The 16,152-nt window shown below is 39.3% G+C and overlaps 1 protein-coding gene across 1 annotated transcript in view; it reads right to left on the bottom strand.

Moving 5' to 3' along the window:
- Positions 1-16,152, bottom strand: part of LOC115218459 (organic cation transporter protein) — a 39,214-nt gene that overhangs the window by 6,763 nt on the left and 16,299 nt on the right. The window contains exons 3-7 of the mRNA XM_029788283.2: positions 10,738-10,841; positions 9,359-9,513; positions 6,104-6,272; positions 4,819-5,040; positions 3,311-3,525 (exon numbers count right to left, since the gene is read on the bottom strand). Coding sequence (XP_029644143.1) covers positions 3,311-3,525; positions 4,819-5,040; positions 6,104-6,272; positions 9,359-9,513; positions 10,738-10,841 — 865 coding nt within the window. The remainder of the gene's footprint in view (positions 1-3,310; positions 3,526-4,818; positions 5,041-6,103; positions 6,273-9,358; positions 9,514-10,737; positions 10,842-16,152) is intronic.

The raw sequence follows: 16,152 nt of genomic DNA, 5'->3' as shown, positions 1-16,152 counted from the left end.
TAAGACATAACTATGTTAGAAGTCCAACACAGTTAATTCCCCTTGGCCATGCTGATTCGACTCAACAATTTTTAGCTGAGTTTTTGATAAAACAAAAATATATTGATAGAGTGGTTTGCTAGAAACAGGAGTCAAACAGCTCAAGAACTACAGTAAGTCACTTCTACACACTGGTGAATTCAAAGAAAATGAGTATATAAAAAGCCATCTTACTAATATTGGTAAGCTGTTTGACTCCTATTTCTAGCAATGCTGTGTACTATCCTGTACCGTGATCATAAATTAATAATTTTACCATTTTGGTTATTTTATAGCCATTATATTATCATTTTTTTAATTAATAATAATATGTATATACATAGGCGCAGGAGTGGCTGTGTGGTAAGTAGTTTGCTTACCAACCACATGGTTCTGGGTTCAGTCCAAATGCATGGCACCTTGGGCAAATGTCTTCTACTATAGCCTTGGGCTAACCAAAGCCTTGTGAGTGGATTTGGTAGACAGAAATTAAAGGAAGCCTGTCGTATGTGTGTGTGTGTGTGTGTGTGTGTGTGTGTGTGTGTGTGTGTGTGTGTGTGTGTGTGTGTGTGTGTAAATGTTTGTGTGTCTGTGTTTGCTCCCCCAACATCACTTGGCAACCAATGCTGGTGTGTTTATGTCCCCATAACTTAGCAGTTTGGCAAAACAGATTGATAGAATAAGTACTGGGCTTACAAAAAATAAGTCCTGGGGACGATTTGTTTGACGGAAGATGGTGCTCCAGCATGGCTGCAGTCAAATGACTGAAACAAGTAAAAGAATAAATATATATATATATATATATATATATATATCATCATCATCATCATCATCGTTTAACGTCCGCTTTCCGCGCTAGCACGGGTTGGACGGTTCGACCGGGTCTGGGAAGCCAGGGGCCGCTCCAGGCTCCAGTCTGAATCTGGCAGAGTTTCTACGGCTGGATGCCCTTCCTAACGCCAACCACTCCGTGAGTGGATTGGGTGCTTTTTACGTGCCACCTGCACAGGGGCCGGAGGGTCCGGCATCGGTCACAATCGGTTCGAGCTTTTAACGTGTCAGCAGCACGGGGGCAACGAGGTCCGGGGTACTTTGGGGATCGGGGTACTTTGGGGATCCAGGGTACTTTGGGATCCGGGTACTTGAATGGGTAGGGGGTATGTGGAATTGCTGCAGAAAGCAGCCCGGGTCTTTGTAGTCACAGCATATCTCCAGAGATCTCGGTCCTTCGCCATTGCCTCAGTGAGGCCCAATGCTCTGAGGTCATGCTTGACTACCTCATCCCATGTCTTCCTGGGTCTACCTCTCCCCCTGATACCTTCAACTGTTTGGGAGTGGCACTTCTTCACACATCTCTCTTCTTCCATCCGCAGCACATGACCATACCATCGCAAGCGTCGCTCTTGCACACCACATCTGATGCTTCTTATATCCAGCATTTCTCTCAGGATGCTTACACTCTGTCTTGCGTGCACACTGACACTACACATCCAGCGGATCATGCTAGCTTCATTTCTTTCAAGTCTACGCATGTCTTCTGCAGTCACAGCCCATGTTTCATTACCGTGAAGCATGGCAGTTCGCACACATGCATCATACAATCTACCTTTTGCTCTGAGGGAGAGACCTTTTGTTGCCAGTAGGGGTAGGAGCTTTCTGAACTTTGCCCAGGCTATTTGTATTCTAGTGGTGATACTCTCTGTGCATCCACCTCCGCTACTAACTTGGTCACCCAGGTAGCGGAAACTATCAACTACTTCTAGTTTCTCTCCCTGGTGTGTGATGGAATCTGTTTTCTGAGTGTCTGTTGTGTCTATTGTCCCTGTGCATCTGCCGCACATGAAAGCTATCTTATCTGTTAATTTCCCTTTAATGTTGCTGCACCTCTTATGTGTCCATAACTTACATTGGGTGCATCTTATGGAGTTTCTACCTGTACCTTTCCTACAGGTTGAGCAGGGCCACCTACCTGAGGGGGTGTGTGCTGAGTACCTCTTGCTGCTTACTAATATATATATATATATATATATATATATATATATATATATATATATATATATAGTGCCTGTGGCACGTAAACAGTAGCATTCGAGCATGATCAATGCCAGTCCCACCAGACTGGTTCCCATGCTGGTGGCACATAAAAGGCACCCACTACACTCTTGGAGTGGTTGGCATTAAGAAGGGCATCAAGCTGTAGAAACTTTGCCAGATCAGATTGGAACCTGGTGCAGCCTCCTGGCTTGCCAGTCCTCAGTCAGACCATCCAACCCAAGCCAGCATGGAAGGTTGCCGTTAAACAATGATGATGATGGTGATGAGTATTAATAGTATAAATGATGGTCAAGAGAATGGGGATTTTCCACGTCTATAATTTTATAAAGCAGTTATTTACACTTATTTACAGCATTCTTTCATGGACCTATGGTGTTTCCACTGCATCAACTGGACACTGTTAGGTGCACATTTTTGCGTTATTGTTGATGCAGTATATTCAAAGTCCATTCTTATCTGCCATTAAACCAAACAAATCAAGAACCTGAGTGAATATACATATATTTAAGTGGAATTTTTTTGGTATATAAAAGCACGAAAAATTTTTACTTTTAAAAGTAATAAGCAGTTATCAGAAATATACTTTCAACCATCTAGTTATATCTTTTGTTGTCATTGTTTAGCCTGAAGTCAGTCTTGAGGTAGAGAAAGAAGGAAGGGAGAGAGAGAGACAGAGATTCTTTTATTCTTTTACTTGTTTCAGTCATTTGACTGCAGCCATGCTGGAGCACCGTCTTTCATCAAGCAAATCGATCCTAGAACTTATTTTTTGTAAGCCTAGTACTTATAAATAAATAAAGAGTTAATAGCTTTTAAAGTTTGCAAATTTTGGGTTATTTTGGCCAATCGAAAGCCACAAACAGATAGGTGCCTGCTTCAATAGTAACAAGCCAAGCTGTTACCAAGCTGTTTAACCACGTGGTCATTTCTCACTTATTAAATACTTAAAACACATGAGGAATGAGGTGGTCGTGAGATGTGCTAAAAATAATAGCTAAATAGGCCTTAAATCACGCACCGATTTTTTGTTTTCGCATAATCATATAAATTTCCCCCGTGTGTAGAATACAAATTTGCGAAAATTTTCTGAAAATTTTTTGTTGTCGTTGTTTAGCCTGAAGTCAGTCTCAAGGCAAAGAAGAAGGAAGGGAGAGAGAGAGAGAAAAAGAGAGAGAGAGAGAGAAGAGATGCAGAGACAATAAGAGAAAGATAGATTTACAAATCAACAATGACTTACATGGAGGCATAAGACTGCTGGCTATGCATGTGATGCCACCGAGGAACATGAAGAAACACAGAATTCTCTTCCTTCCCAGTTTTGATAACATGGGAATGCACAAGAGATAAGCTGGTATTTCCACAAGAGCAGACAAACTGAAGTTCAAGTAAGTATTGCCAGCAAAATTCACAGAGTTTATTGACAATCCATAATAGAGCAAGCCATTGACAAGCCTGGAAAAAAAAAGAAAACAGAGTAAATTGTATTATTCATTTAAAAAATGGTATGTTATGTTGTTGTTGGTGGCAGTGGTGGTGGTCATCATCACAGATGTTCTCATTATCGTCGTCATCTTTGTCATGGTGATGGTGGTCATTGTCGTCATAGCCATCATCATTTTCATTGTGGTCGTCATGGCAGTTGTGGTGGTGGCCGTCGTTGTAGTAGTGGACGTGAATCCCAGGTTGGCTCCAAGACTTGCAATACATCGGAACAGAATCTTCCATAGCTTGATGCCCTTCATGATATCAAGCAAAGCAATAATCCCCATTTCCAAGCAAGGCAATAATGCCCCAGTTTTTCAAGCAATGAACAGCCCAGACATGACTATGTGAAGAACTGGAAACAAATGACACCTTCTGAATGAGCCATTTGTTTACAATCAGCAAACATACATCAGGAGGTGGAGTAATACAAATTCACCTGCACAAAATACATTTGCACACACATGCGCACACACACACACACACACACAAACATTGATGATGGTGGCAGTAGTGGTGGTAGTGCTGCTGCTGGTGATAGATAGACATTTGATATATGTGTGTATGTGTATATATATATATATATATATATATATATATATATATATATATATATATATAATTATCATCATCATATTATATATACATATATATATATATACATATATATATATAATATCATCATCATATTATATATATATATATATATATATATATATATATATATATATATATATATATATATATACACACACCATCATATATATATCACCATCATCATCATCATCATTTAATGTCCATCTGCTATGCTGGCATGGATTTGACAGGAGCTGGCAAGCCAGAGGACTGCACGAAGCTCCAATGTCCATTTTGCCATGGTTTTTATGGTTGGATGCCCTTCCCTAATGCCAACCATATATATATATATATATATACACACACATACATACATACACACACACACACATGTACACCCAACAAGCTTCTTTAGCTTTTGTCTACCAAATCCATTTGGAAGACGTTGGTCAGCCCAGGGCTGTAGTAGAAGACACTTGCCCAAGGTGCCTCACAATGGAACGGAACCCAAAACCAGGTGGCTGGGAAGCAAACTTCTTAACCACACACAACCATGCACATACCTTTGTTTAACCTTTTTTCCAAACTGAGATTAAGTTTTAAGGTAAACCAAAAAAAAAAAAATCGGTCAAATAAAACGAAAATTAATAAAGCAGACCCCAACATTCTGCCTAGTTTTCTACTCACCAAGCAAACCAAATATTCAGTGAAGTCTTGCACATGGTCCATGTATTTATGAGATGAACAATGGTATATGTTTTGGTGCTTCCAACATCAGATTCCTTTATTTTCGTCATGAACTCTTCTGGAAGGGTACATTTGTTTAATTTAGCAATCCGCTTCATGATTCGGTTAACCTGGAGGAATTTTTTTCTGGTCATCAACCAACGGACAGATTCAGGAAGAAACCTAAATAAAAATGTTCAAAATACTCAAAATACTTAGGTTAATCCATTATTCAACGGAATTTGAGATTAGGAAATTTATATTAAACAGAAAAAGGTATGGAATAAGGTAGAAAAAAATGAATGGCATATTGTACAGTTTAATTGCCAACAACTCAGAACACAAATGCAAATGTATTGAGAAATATGTAAGTCTTAATTAATGAAGCATCTCCAAGCAAATTCATCAATCTATTTCATAAGGGTTTCAAATTTTGGCACAAGGCCAGCAATTTTAGGGGAGAGGGTAAGTTGACTGCATCAACTTCAGCACTTGACTAGCCACAGGTAAACAAGCAGGCAGACAGAGTGATAGATCAGTGGTTCCCAAAGTGGGCTGTTTTGCTCCCCCCGGAGGTGGTGGAAATTCCAAAGGGATGTTGAAGAAAAGTGGAGTAATAATGGGGTAGTGATTCATGTAGAAAGTGGGGTGGTAATGGGGTGGCAATTCATGTAAAAACAATATATTGTGAACTACAGTTAATTTGAGTTTGCTTTGGAAAGAGCCCCATGTTTGAGGTGGTTAGTTGGGGCGGGGGAGGGGCTAGGAACGTGACCTTGGTGTCAAGGGTGTGGCAGCCCGAATAAGTTTGGGAACCACTGTGATAGTGATAGACAGACTGAGAGACTGATAAACAAATCACAATTAGACAGGCAGACAAACTGACAGACAGGCAGGCAGACAGACAACTTGATAGACAGTCAGTTAGACAGGCTGACAAAGAAACTGATAGACAAAGACAGGCAGGCTGACAGACAGGCAAACAGACAAATAGACAGACAGACAGACAAGCAGTCAGACAGACTGTCAAACAGACTGTTACACAGATAGGTAGGCAGACAGACTGACAGACAATCACAGTCGGACAGACAAACTGACAGAGATAGACAGTCACAGACAGAGAGACAAACATCTGACAGACTGACAAAGTCACAGGTTTAAACTGTAGACAGACAGACAGACAGGCAGATGGTCAGTAGGTATCATGAACTAACTCGGTTACAATGTAATATGCTGTAAACCTTACCACCAATAGGGTACGAAGAGGAGGCAGATCAAACTGATGATCAAAACCAGATGGTGCCAGTCGCGTACAAAATAGCTGAGAGCAGCTAAAAGTATGGCTGCAACGCTGAACACACAGTGAAGAATGAAACCAAACATCATACGGTACTTCGGTCCGATAATTTCCATTACTGTAGAAAGAGAGAGACATGAAAGGTATTAATATTGACGGTAGTGGTGGTGGTGGTGGTGGTGGCAGTGGAAGTGATGGTGGTGGTGGTGGTGGCAGTGGTGGTGGTGGTGGCAGTGGTGGTGGTGGTAGTGGAAGTGGTGGTGGTGGCAGTGGTGGTGATGGTGGCAGTGGAAGTGGTGGTGGTGGCAGTGGTGGTGGTAGTGGCTGTAGTGGTAATGGTAGCAGTGGTGGTGGTGGCGGCGGCGGCGGTGGTGGTGGTGGCGGCGATGGTAGTGGTGATGGTGATGGCAGTAATGGTGGTAGTGCTGCTGCTGGTGGTGAAATGGTAAATTCATGATGGTGCTGTGGTAGTTGTACACTATGCTATGATATATGTCTAGTGGTGGTGTCTAGTGGTATGGAATGGTGGGATTACGGTGTTGTTAGAATGATGTTGGGTGGCCAAAATTTGGGAAAAAAATTCTATGCTCTGATGAACTATGTTACACTCCGATGGAGCATGATATTGTATGGTAATGCAGGCTTGGTTGAGTGGCTAAGAAGTTTGCTACACAATCATGTGGTCTTCAGTTCAATCCCACTGCATGGTAACATTGGTAAGTGCCTTTATCACAGCCTTGGATCAACCTAAAGCTTAGTGAATGAATCTAAGTAGATGGAAACTATGTAGAAGCCTGTTAACCGGGCTGTGTCTTTAATACAAAGATCCATCCTTGCTACTCAGAGTCTATAGAATACTCAACTATATTCATGCTAATTCAATGTGTAGGCTGTCCAGTTGATGAAACAACTGCACACACACACACACTTGTTAAAATCAGCAAGAGAGAGAGAGGGAGAGAGCGAATCCATTATAGTATTGATAAAGTGAGTTGATAGTAGAGCAAAGTTTGGTACAGTGAAGTATGTCTGTCATATATTATTGTTGATTAGCCCTGAGTCAATCCTGAAAGAATGGTCCAATGATCAAAGCATTCCAGCAGTGATCTTGAAAAGGCCTAGGAATAAACTGTCCAATATGTCCTTGTGATTTGAAGGATCTTTGGTTGCTATTTCTAGCAGTTTGAGTGGCTGCATAGAGGTTCCTTCATTGCTACTATGGCTGTGGTATTAGGTGGTTTTTGTATGTTTCTGTGTTACTGTGGCAGTGATATGGAACTGTCTTGGAGATGAGGAACAGTAGACGGTTTTAGTGTGAAATACTATGACTGTTTTAGTGTATTGTAAAATGGTATGATAGTAACTGAGGAATCTTTTTCTCTCTCTCTTCATGTGCCATGCCAAATGGCATCAGCAATCATAGACCATCACACCAAAGTCTGAAGATTCTTGAATTGACGAAGAAATGGTGGATGTTCTTAGTTGCCTTCTGTCATTTATTTTTCTTTAACAGCTTACTCTGTTAGTTTCCTTCTCTCCCAATTTAATCCTGGAAATACAGGGTCCATTTAACTCTATGGCAAAGGAATTGGGTCATGTGACACCAGGGCATGTCCACACACCAGTGGACCTGTGTGACATATGTCTAGAGGAGCAGCTCTCCTCCAGGAACCACAACTGTGGAATAGGTCAGCTTAATAACATCATGACTATAAACCTTTGGAATGAAAGAACTTGAGTAAGGTTATATCAAAAGTATGGCTGTTGTTGTCTTCTTCTTTCAGTCAGGACTCACACCATTAGCCACAAAGAATAATCTCTAATTTGAGCCTACTCTAAGCTACTAAGAATGCATGCAGCAACTTGAAGATCCACCCACCACACTCGATAGACTGGCAGTTGCACAGGTGTGAAAACTACGTTGTTATCCTCATTCTGAAAACAGTGGCTTTTAACAGGTGGAGAGCTGAACCATCCTGGGGTACAGAGGATTTGCAATATAGCCTAAGGTCTGAAAGTTTACCACACCATAGTGGGTTACACCATGGTTCCTCTGCTTTGTGGAAGAAGTAGGAAGAAAGAGTGAAAGTTGTGGTGAAAGAGTACAGTGGGGTTCACCACCTCCCCCCGCTGGAGTCTCATGGAGCTTAGGTGTTTTTGCTTAATAAACACTCACAATGCCCGGTCTGGGAATCGAAACTGCGTTCTTACGACCGCGAGTCCACTGCCCTAACCACTGGGCCATTGCGCCTCCACTGACTGTTGTTGTTGCTGTTGTTGCAGTTGTTGTTGCTATTTAGACCTAAATCAGTCTTGATTTATATAATTAAAGCTATTCCATCCATGACCATTCCAAAGTTAAGCTCAAAACTACTGTAAGCATTCAGTGTATGTGTATTTAGCTAGTATGCTTAATTCTATATGCCTCACTTCAAAGGATCTGGAACAAGCAACAAATTATCTATAAATGCTACCTTATAAAGGATAGAATGATGACCCTTTGCATTTAAACTGGCCATATCCTGCCAACTTTGGTGCTTAGAGGTGTTGGAGTGAGAGAAGCAAGAGAGTTTATAAATGATAGGAAAGCTTGGAGAGTTTTTTGTAGATGGATGAGTGAATTGATGTTGCTCAAAAGGGTACGGAACCATCATGATCCAGCAGAAGTAGAACCAGCATATGCTGTTGGGCCCTGCTGCTGATATCGAGGGTTGCATTCTATGCCTCGACCCGAGCATAGGACAGGGCTCGCCTCTTTGAGCTGAGAAATGAATGGAATACATGGTTTGGTCTTGTTGTGGCTACCCACTCCTAAAAAAAGGGGAATAGGCCCGAGTGTGTGTATATATATATATATATATATATTCTACCCATTTTATGTTCAAACTGGTTAGATCTGGCCTCTACACCTACAATGTCATTTTAAAAACTTACATTCACATCAATGAAATCTCAAAACTACGAGATAATACAGAAATAATTCAAAACAATGTAAATGAATGAGTATTATACTTGTCAGCGTAATCTGAATGATAAAAGAATAAAGGAAGAAATGTGTTTCTTATATGCTTGACACCAGAAAGCCAGGATTTAGCACCATCGTTAAAAGCCTCTTCAGAGCTAGGAAGATATTTACAAGACACACATGTGACATTGCATGACATATTTATAGAAGCAGTAAGGATAGAGAAAGTTAGAACCTACCTATGATGAATCCACAGGCATAGATGCCAGCTTGAGAGACACCTTGGAGGAAATATAATACAATGAACATCCATACATTGTTTGATAAGGACACTAAGCAACCGGTGACCAGAACACAGAAGAGGGACATGAAAAATCCAAATCTACGTCCAAATCTGCAAAAAAAGAAGAGGGAATAGAATATCAGAGAAAAAGAGAAAAAGAAATGAAGAAAGAAACGGAAAAAGAAAAACTTCAAAAGAAAAATTTATTGTTTCAAGACTGATTTTTCTTGTTAGTTAAAAAGGCCTAAATTGATTTCAAGGTCAAATTTTGTAGAGGAAGTAGGAATGGTTGATTAACTTGTCTTCAGGGCATGTGTAGAGAACTTCCTAGTTGAAACCTAAACCATGAAGGAGCTGCTTCAAGATTGCTTTCATGGAACATACACCAGATAATCTAATGAAGGCTAAAAATATAACACAAATGGTATGAACATAAAGCCAAAGAGAAGATTTATGAACATATTCTACCCATCTCTCAATGGGTAGGCCTTCCTAGCCACTGCTATTGTGCTGACCGACAAGGAGGCACAAACACACACACACACATACTATATCATCATCATCATCATCATCATCATCATCATTTAGCATCCACTCTCCAAGCAAGCATGGTTTAAATGGTTTGACTGGAACTGGCAAGCCAGAGAGTTGCACCAGGATCCAGTCTGTCTTGGTTTGGTTTCTACAGCTGGATGCCCTTCCTAATGTCAACCACTCCATAGAGCATAAATGCCTTTTACAGGTCAGCAGCACATGTGCCTTTTATGCAGTACCAACATGGGTGCCCTTTACATGTTACAAGCACTGGTCATAGCTACGATTTCACTTAGCTTGACATGTTTACTCAAGCACAGCAAATCACCAAAGGTCTTGGTCACTTGTCATCACCTCCATGAGACTCAACAACCAAAGACCATACTACACGATCTTGTCCTACATCTTCCTAGCTCAACCTCTTCCACACATTAGCTCCACAGTTAGAGATGGGTCTATATATATATATGAGTGTGTGTATATGCACATACACACACACACAACAGGCTGTTTTTCAGTTTCCATGAAGCAAATCCACTCATAAGGCTTTGCTCAACCTGGGGCGATAATAGAAGATACTTGGCCAAGATGTTATGCCACAGGACTGAACCTGAAACCTCATGGTTGGGAAGCAAACTTTTAACCACATGGCCACACCTGTACCTGTATGTACACACACACTCACACACACACACACACACACACACACACACACACACACACACAACACATACACACACACAACACACACACACATACACACACACACACATATATATTTCAAATAAAATAATGAGTTACCTGTCAGAAAGCTGGCCAAAGAGACCACAACCAAAGATCCGGCCACCCAAAAAGACTGCTTTAATATTACTGACAAACTTCCGTTTATCACAAACCAAATTGAACTGTAAAAATAGGTAAAAAAAATTTAATAGAAAAAAAAATGAGAGAAAAAAATACTTACTGTCAGCTCTTAATTAGGGATTTCATTTTCTTAGAAAACTAAGAATTCCAGGTTTTTTTTGTTTGTTTGTTGTTTCCTGTTGTTCATTTAACTTTTTTGCATTTAAACTGACCATATCAGGTCCAAGCATTCTGCCTGTTTTATGTCCAAACTCTCTCATCAACCCTACAATATCATTTCAAAAATTAACAGTTAACTCATCAAAATCTCATAACTACATGATAATGCATGACAAATTAAAATGAATCATCATCATCATCATCATTTAACGTCCGCTTTCCATGCTAGCATAGGTTGGATGATTTGACTGAGGACTGGCAAACCAGATGGCTGCAACAGGCTCCAGTCTGATCTAGCAGTGTTTTTACTGCTGGATGCCCTTCCTAACGCCAACCACTCCAGGAGTGTAGTGGGTGCTTTTACATGCCACCGGCACGAGGGCCAGTTAGGTGGTACTGGCAACGGCCATGCTCAAATGGTGTTTTTTACATGCCACCTGCACAGGAGCCAGTCCAGCAGCACTGGCAACAAACTCGCTTGAATGTTTCTTCACGTGCCGTGAATAAAAAAGCATTACATTTGACAGAATAGTCTGAATGATGAAGGGTTAAAACATTTGGGTCTATCCACAACTACAATCTAATGACATACTCGTCACATTTACAGTATTATTGCTATTTATTGTAGTGAACTGTGCCTCCTCTTTGTTATATTTTTTAGTCAGAAGAGAAGGCAGTGCCATGACCTTTACAGGGCCTCCAAGACTAATGGAAAGGAAGAAGTTTTTAATTATTAATGGTGAGATACTATAACATATTTTCTCAGTAAACTTTCCTTGTGGTGAACTTTCTTCACAGTTAATTGATGGCAGTGAACTTAACTGTAATCATTCAATGTACCTAGTGAAGGTGTTAAACTAGGTAATGGTGATCATGGTAAGAAGTAGCCTCAGAATGCAAAGAGCTGAGACAAACATCACAAGGTACCAAGGTACCTGGTCTGAAATTCTTACAGTTCCATCAATCCACCATCTTGGATTGATTCTTTATCAGTCTTGACAGAATTTGAACTCAGAAGCAGGGATTTACATTAAATACCACAAGGCATTCTATCTACTGCTTTATTAAATCTGCCATATCACTGCATTATAGTATCTATGTTGTAGTTTTGTGGAGAGAATCAGTGAGAGTTCAATTGCCATCACATTACACTTAGACATGGTTGTAATTGAAAGAAGATGTTAAATGATGATGATGGTGATGTAATGGTGAATGTGTTCATAGCACGGTTGAGTTGTTTTGTTGTATCCAACACTCAGATGTAGACCTTGTGTGACAGCATACAATGGTCACATACTGAACAACTCATCAATAAAACAAAGGATGAATAGTTACTATCTCAAGCACCCATTCTGGTGCCAAATAAAGAGCACTCAGTACACTCTGTAAAGTGGTTGGGATTAGGAATGGCATCCAACCATAGCAACCGTGTCAAAACAGACAGTTAGAGCCTGTAACAGCTCTCCAGCCTTGCCAGCTCTTGTCAAACCATCCAAGTCATGCCAGCATGAAAGACAAACATTAAACAATGTTGATGATGATGATCAGCCCAATAGAAACAAACCAGGTTGTACGATACAAAATTGTCATTTTAGCATTCATGTTCAAATTTTAACTTTTGATCATAATCTTAAATAAGAACCATTTTGTTCAGCAACTATTTTAATAATGACAAAGTCATTCGATTTTACTAAATCTCTCCTAATTTTTTGATCAATTTAAAATTTAACTAAAACACATGGGACAGTGTATTTTTGCAAAAATATAGTCACGAAAGGACTAATATCAATTTTTTAAATTATCTTATTGGCTTCATTCATATCAACACCATGTGATTATATCGATTTATTGGTTATTGACACAATCAATACCAGTAGATATTAATCACCTAGTGTTGATTATATCAATAACAGCACTTGATTGAGGCTCATTTTACTGACCTTGGCAGGGTGAAAGGCAAAAATAAATCTGAAGGATTTGAACTCAGAATGCAAACATTATCAAATCTCACAAGATACTTTATGCAATGCTTTACCAATTGTGCCACCAGCTGCCTTGACAACAAAGAGCAATCCTTAAAGATGTGTGTTAAAGCTGATTGAGGCAATAAAGGTTATCAGATTTCTGTTCAAAGACTCACAATTATTTCTTATATTGTCACAATTACCATGTGCTTGGGTTGCAGTCAAGATAACTGCCCAGAAAACAGTTGGTCTTTTATTATTTATTGCTAAATTTCCTCTAAATCCTGAGGTAGAGAAACGCCGAGAAAAAGAGACAGCTTAAGAAAGAAAAAGTAAGAAAAGGAACTTCAATAAAAACAAAAAAAGAAATAAAGAATAAATAGTAAAAAGAGAGCTTAAAATATAACGGAAAGAGACTACTTTATGGGTTTATTCTATACTAGCAGTATCGCCCGGCGTTGCTCGGGTTTGTAAGGGAAATAACTATATAAGCATTTTTAGAGAGTTACTTCCCTTATAGATGCCAATTCGGGCTTTCTTAGCCATTTCTGTTTTGGTGTCTTCAAGCCATGAAGTCGTTCTAAAAGAACGCTGGTCTCCTTGACAACGCTTTACGACGTTGATTTCTTTACACTCCCTTCCCCACAGCTTCACGAGGGAGGGAAGAAGGGGGAGAAGCAAACAGGTGCAGGTGTTTGAGCGTGGACGCCAACTCCGCCGCCATCGACACATGAAAAATTATGCATTAAAATGGAATAAAAAATGATGTTAAATTATTTTTAAAATCGTAGACTCATCGTAGATGCGCGCTAATACTCAGACGGACTCGATATGAATCACAACTATAAGATACCCGAATTTGGTTAAACTGCACCGCAAAATGTGGGAGTAGTTAGGAATCTAAATCGAAGGGGACAGACACTCACACAACTACAGTTTTATATATATAGATTTACTTATGTAAGCAACAACCTCTGGCACAATCCAAAAGGAACCACAAAGAAACGATATGCTACTTTCTTCTTCACACAGTTTACAAATTAATTATCATTTTACGTAAATTACTACAAAGATTGATTAAATTGAGTTAATGACCGTTTTATGGTAGATCTTTTAAGTCATAAAACAGCACATCCTAAAACTTTTGCAGGCATTCTAAATGTGTAATGCAAATAATACTTTATGAGCAAATGAGGGAGAACGTAATTACTAAGATAAAATGACTTAATCACTGTTTTATAGCATACTAGCAGTATCGCCCGGCGTTGCTCGGGTTTGTAAGGGAAATAACTATATAACCATTTTTAGAGAGTTATAGCCAAAAAATAGCAAAAAAATGCATTAAAAATGGGAAAAAAATGATGGTAATTTTTTTTTTAATCGTTGACACATTGTAGACATTTTTAGAGAGTTACTTCCCTTATATAATAGCGAAAAAATGCATTAAAATGGAAAAAATTATGGTATTTTTTTTTAAATCGTAGACTCATCGTAGACGCGCGCTAATACCCAGAAGGGCTCGATATGAATCACGACTATAAGATACCCGGTTTTGGTTAAACTGCACCGCAAAATGTGGGAGTAGTTAGGAATCTAAATCGTAGGAGACAGACACACAACTTCACTTTTATATATAAAGATTTCATAAACAATAAAACACGATTCTTTAGAGTTTTCGCAAACATTGTCGTGTCGTTTGTACCTTAAGTCGTTGTTTATTGTATCCAATGTAATTTGAATAATTCTAAAATATCATATTTTATTGTTTATAAAATATGTTATAAAACAGTAATTATATATATAGATATATCTTTATATATAAAAGTAAGGTTGTGTGTCTGTCTCCTACGATTTAGATTCCTAACTACTCCCACATTTTGCGGTGCAGTTTAACCAAAACCGGGTATCTTATAGTCGTGATTCATATCGAGCCCTTCTGGGTATTAGCGCGCGTCTACGATGAGTCTACGATTTAAAAAAAAAATTACCATCATTTTTTCCATTTTAATGCATTTTTTCGTTATTATATAAGGGAAGTAACTCTCTAAAAATGTCTACGATGAATCAACGATTTTAAAAAAATTTACCATCATTTTTTTTCCATTTTTAATTCATTTTTTTGCTACTTTTTGGCTATAACTCTCTAAAAATGCTTATATAGTTATTTCCCTTACAAACCCGAGCAACGCCGGGCGATACTGCTAGTATATATATATATTAATGTTCTCATGTAAGACAACAATGGACGGACGCACACGCTCACAAATTCATTTATTCATTCATTCGTTCATATACACGGGGCTTCCACGTACTTTCGATCAACCAAATTTCATTCCCAAGACATTGGTCATCTGTATGCAATCTTCTACAACAGTTATTTATAAATAACAGTTATTTAGTTATCTATTTAGTAATCTAGTTATCAACAGTTATTTAGTAAATCTATGTCATTATTCTGGAATGTACAGCGAAGTCCCTGCTTTGTTTACATCTAATTACACTGAGATGTCTCCAGTGTGATCGAAAACCTCAAAATATTTTCTACTCTAGGCACAAGGCCCGAAATTTTGGGGGAGGGGGCCAGTCGATTAGATAGACCCCAGTACGCAACTGGTACTTAATTTATCGACCCCGAAAGGATGAAAGGCAAAGACGGCCTCGGCGGAATTTGAACTCGGAACGTGAAAACCTCAAAATATCTTCTATCGTTTACTTGTTTCAATCAATACAGTGTTGCCATGCTGAAGCACTGCCTCGAAAGAATCGACCCCAGTACTTTATTATTTTTAAAGTCTGGGATTTATTCCATCGTCAGTTTTGCCGAACTGCTACATTACGGGAACGTAAACACATCAACACCGGTCGTCAAGCGGTCTCACACACACACACACACAGAACGGCCTTCTTTCAGTTTCTGTCTACCAAATCCATTCACAAGGCTTTGATCGGCTCGGGACTATATTAAGAGACACTCGCCCAAGGTCCCACGCAATGGGGCTGAACCCGGAAAGGAACTTACCCCACAGCCACGCCTGATCCTTTATTTTTTTTCTTTATATAAAACCGTAAACAATTATTAAAACACTAGGCCGCTTGATAGGATCAACCTTGGGACCGAGAGGTTACGAAGCGAACTTCTTAACCACTCGCACGTAATAAAAAAAAAAAAAATATCGTGCACTTATATAAAATACTAAATAACACAAAACGAAACCCAAAAACCATTGCA

This window comes from Octopus sinensis, linkage group LG13, assembly GCF_006345805.1.
Source record: "Octopus sinensis linkage group LG13, ASM634580v1, whole genome shotgun sequence".
NCBI lineage: Eukaryota > Metazoa > Mollusca > Cephalopoda > Octopoda > Octopodidae > Octopus > Octopus sinensis.
Note: the sequence above shows the minus strand (reverse complement) of the source record. Positions and strands in the feature narration are given on the sequence as shown.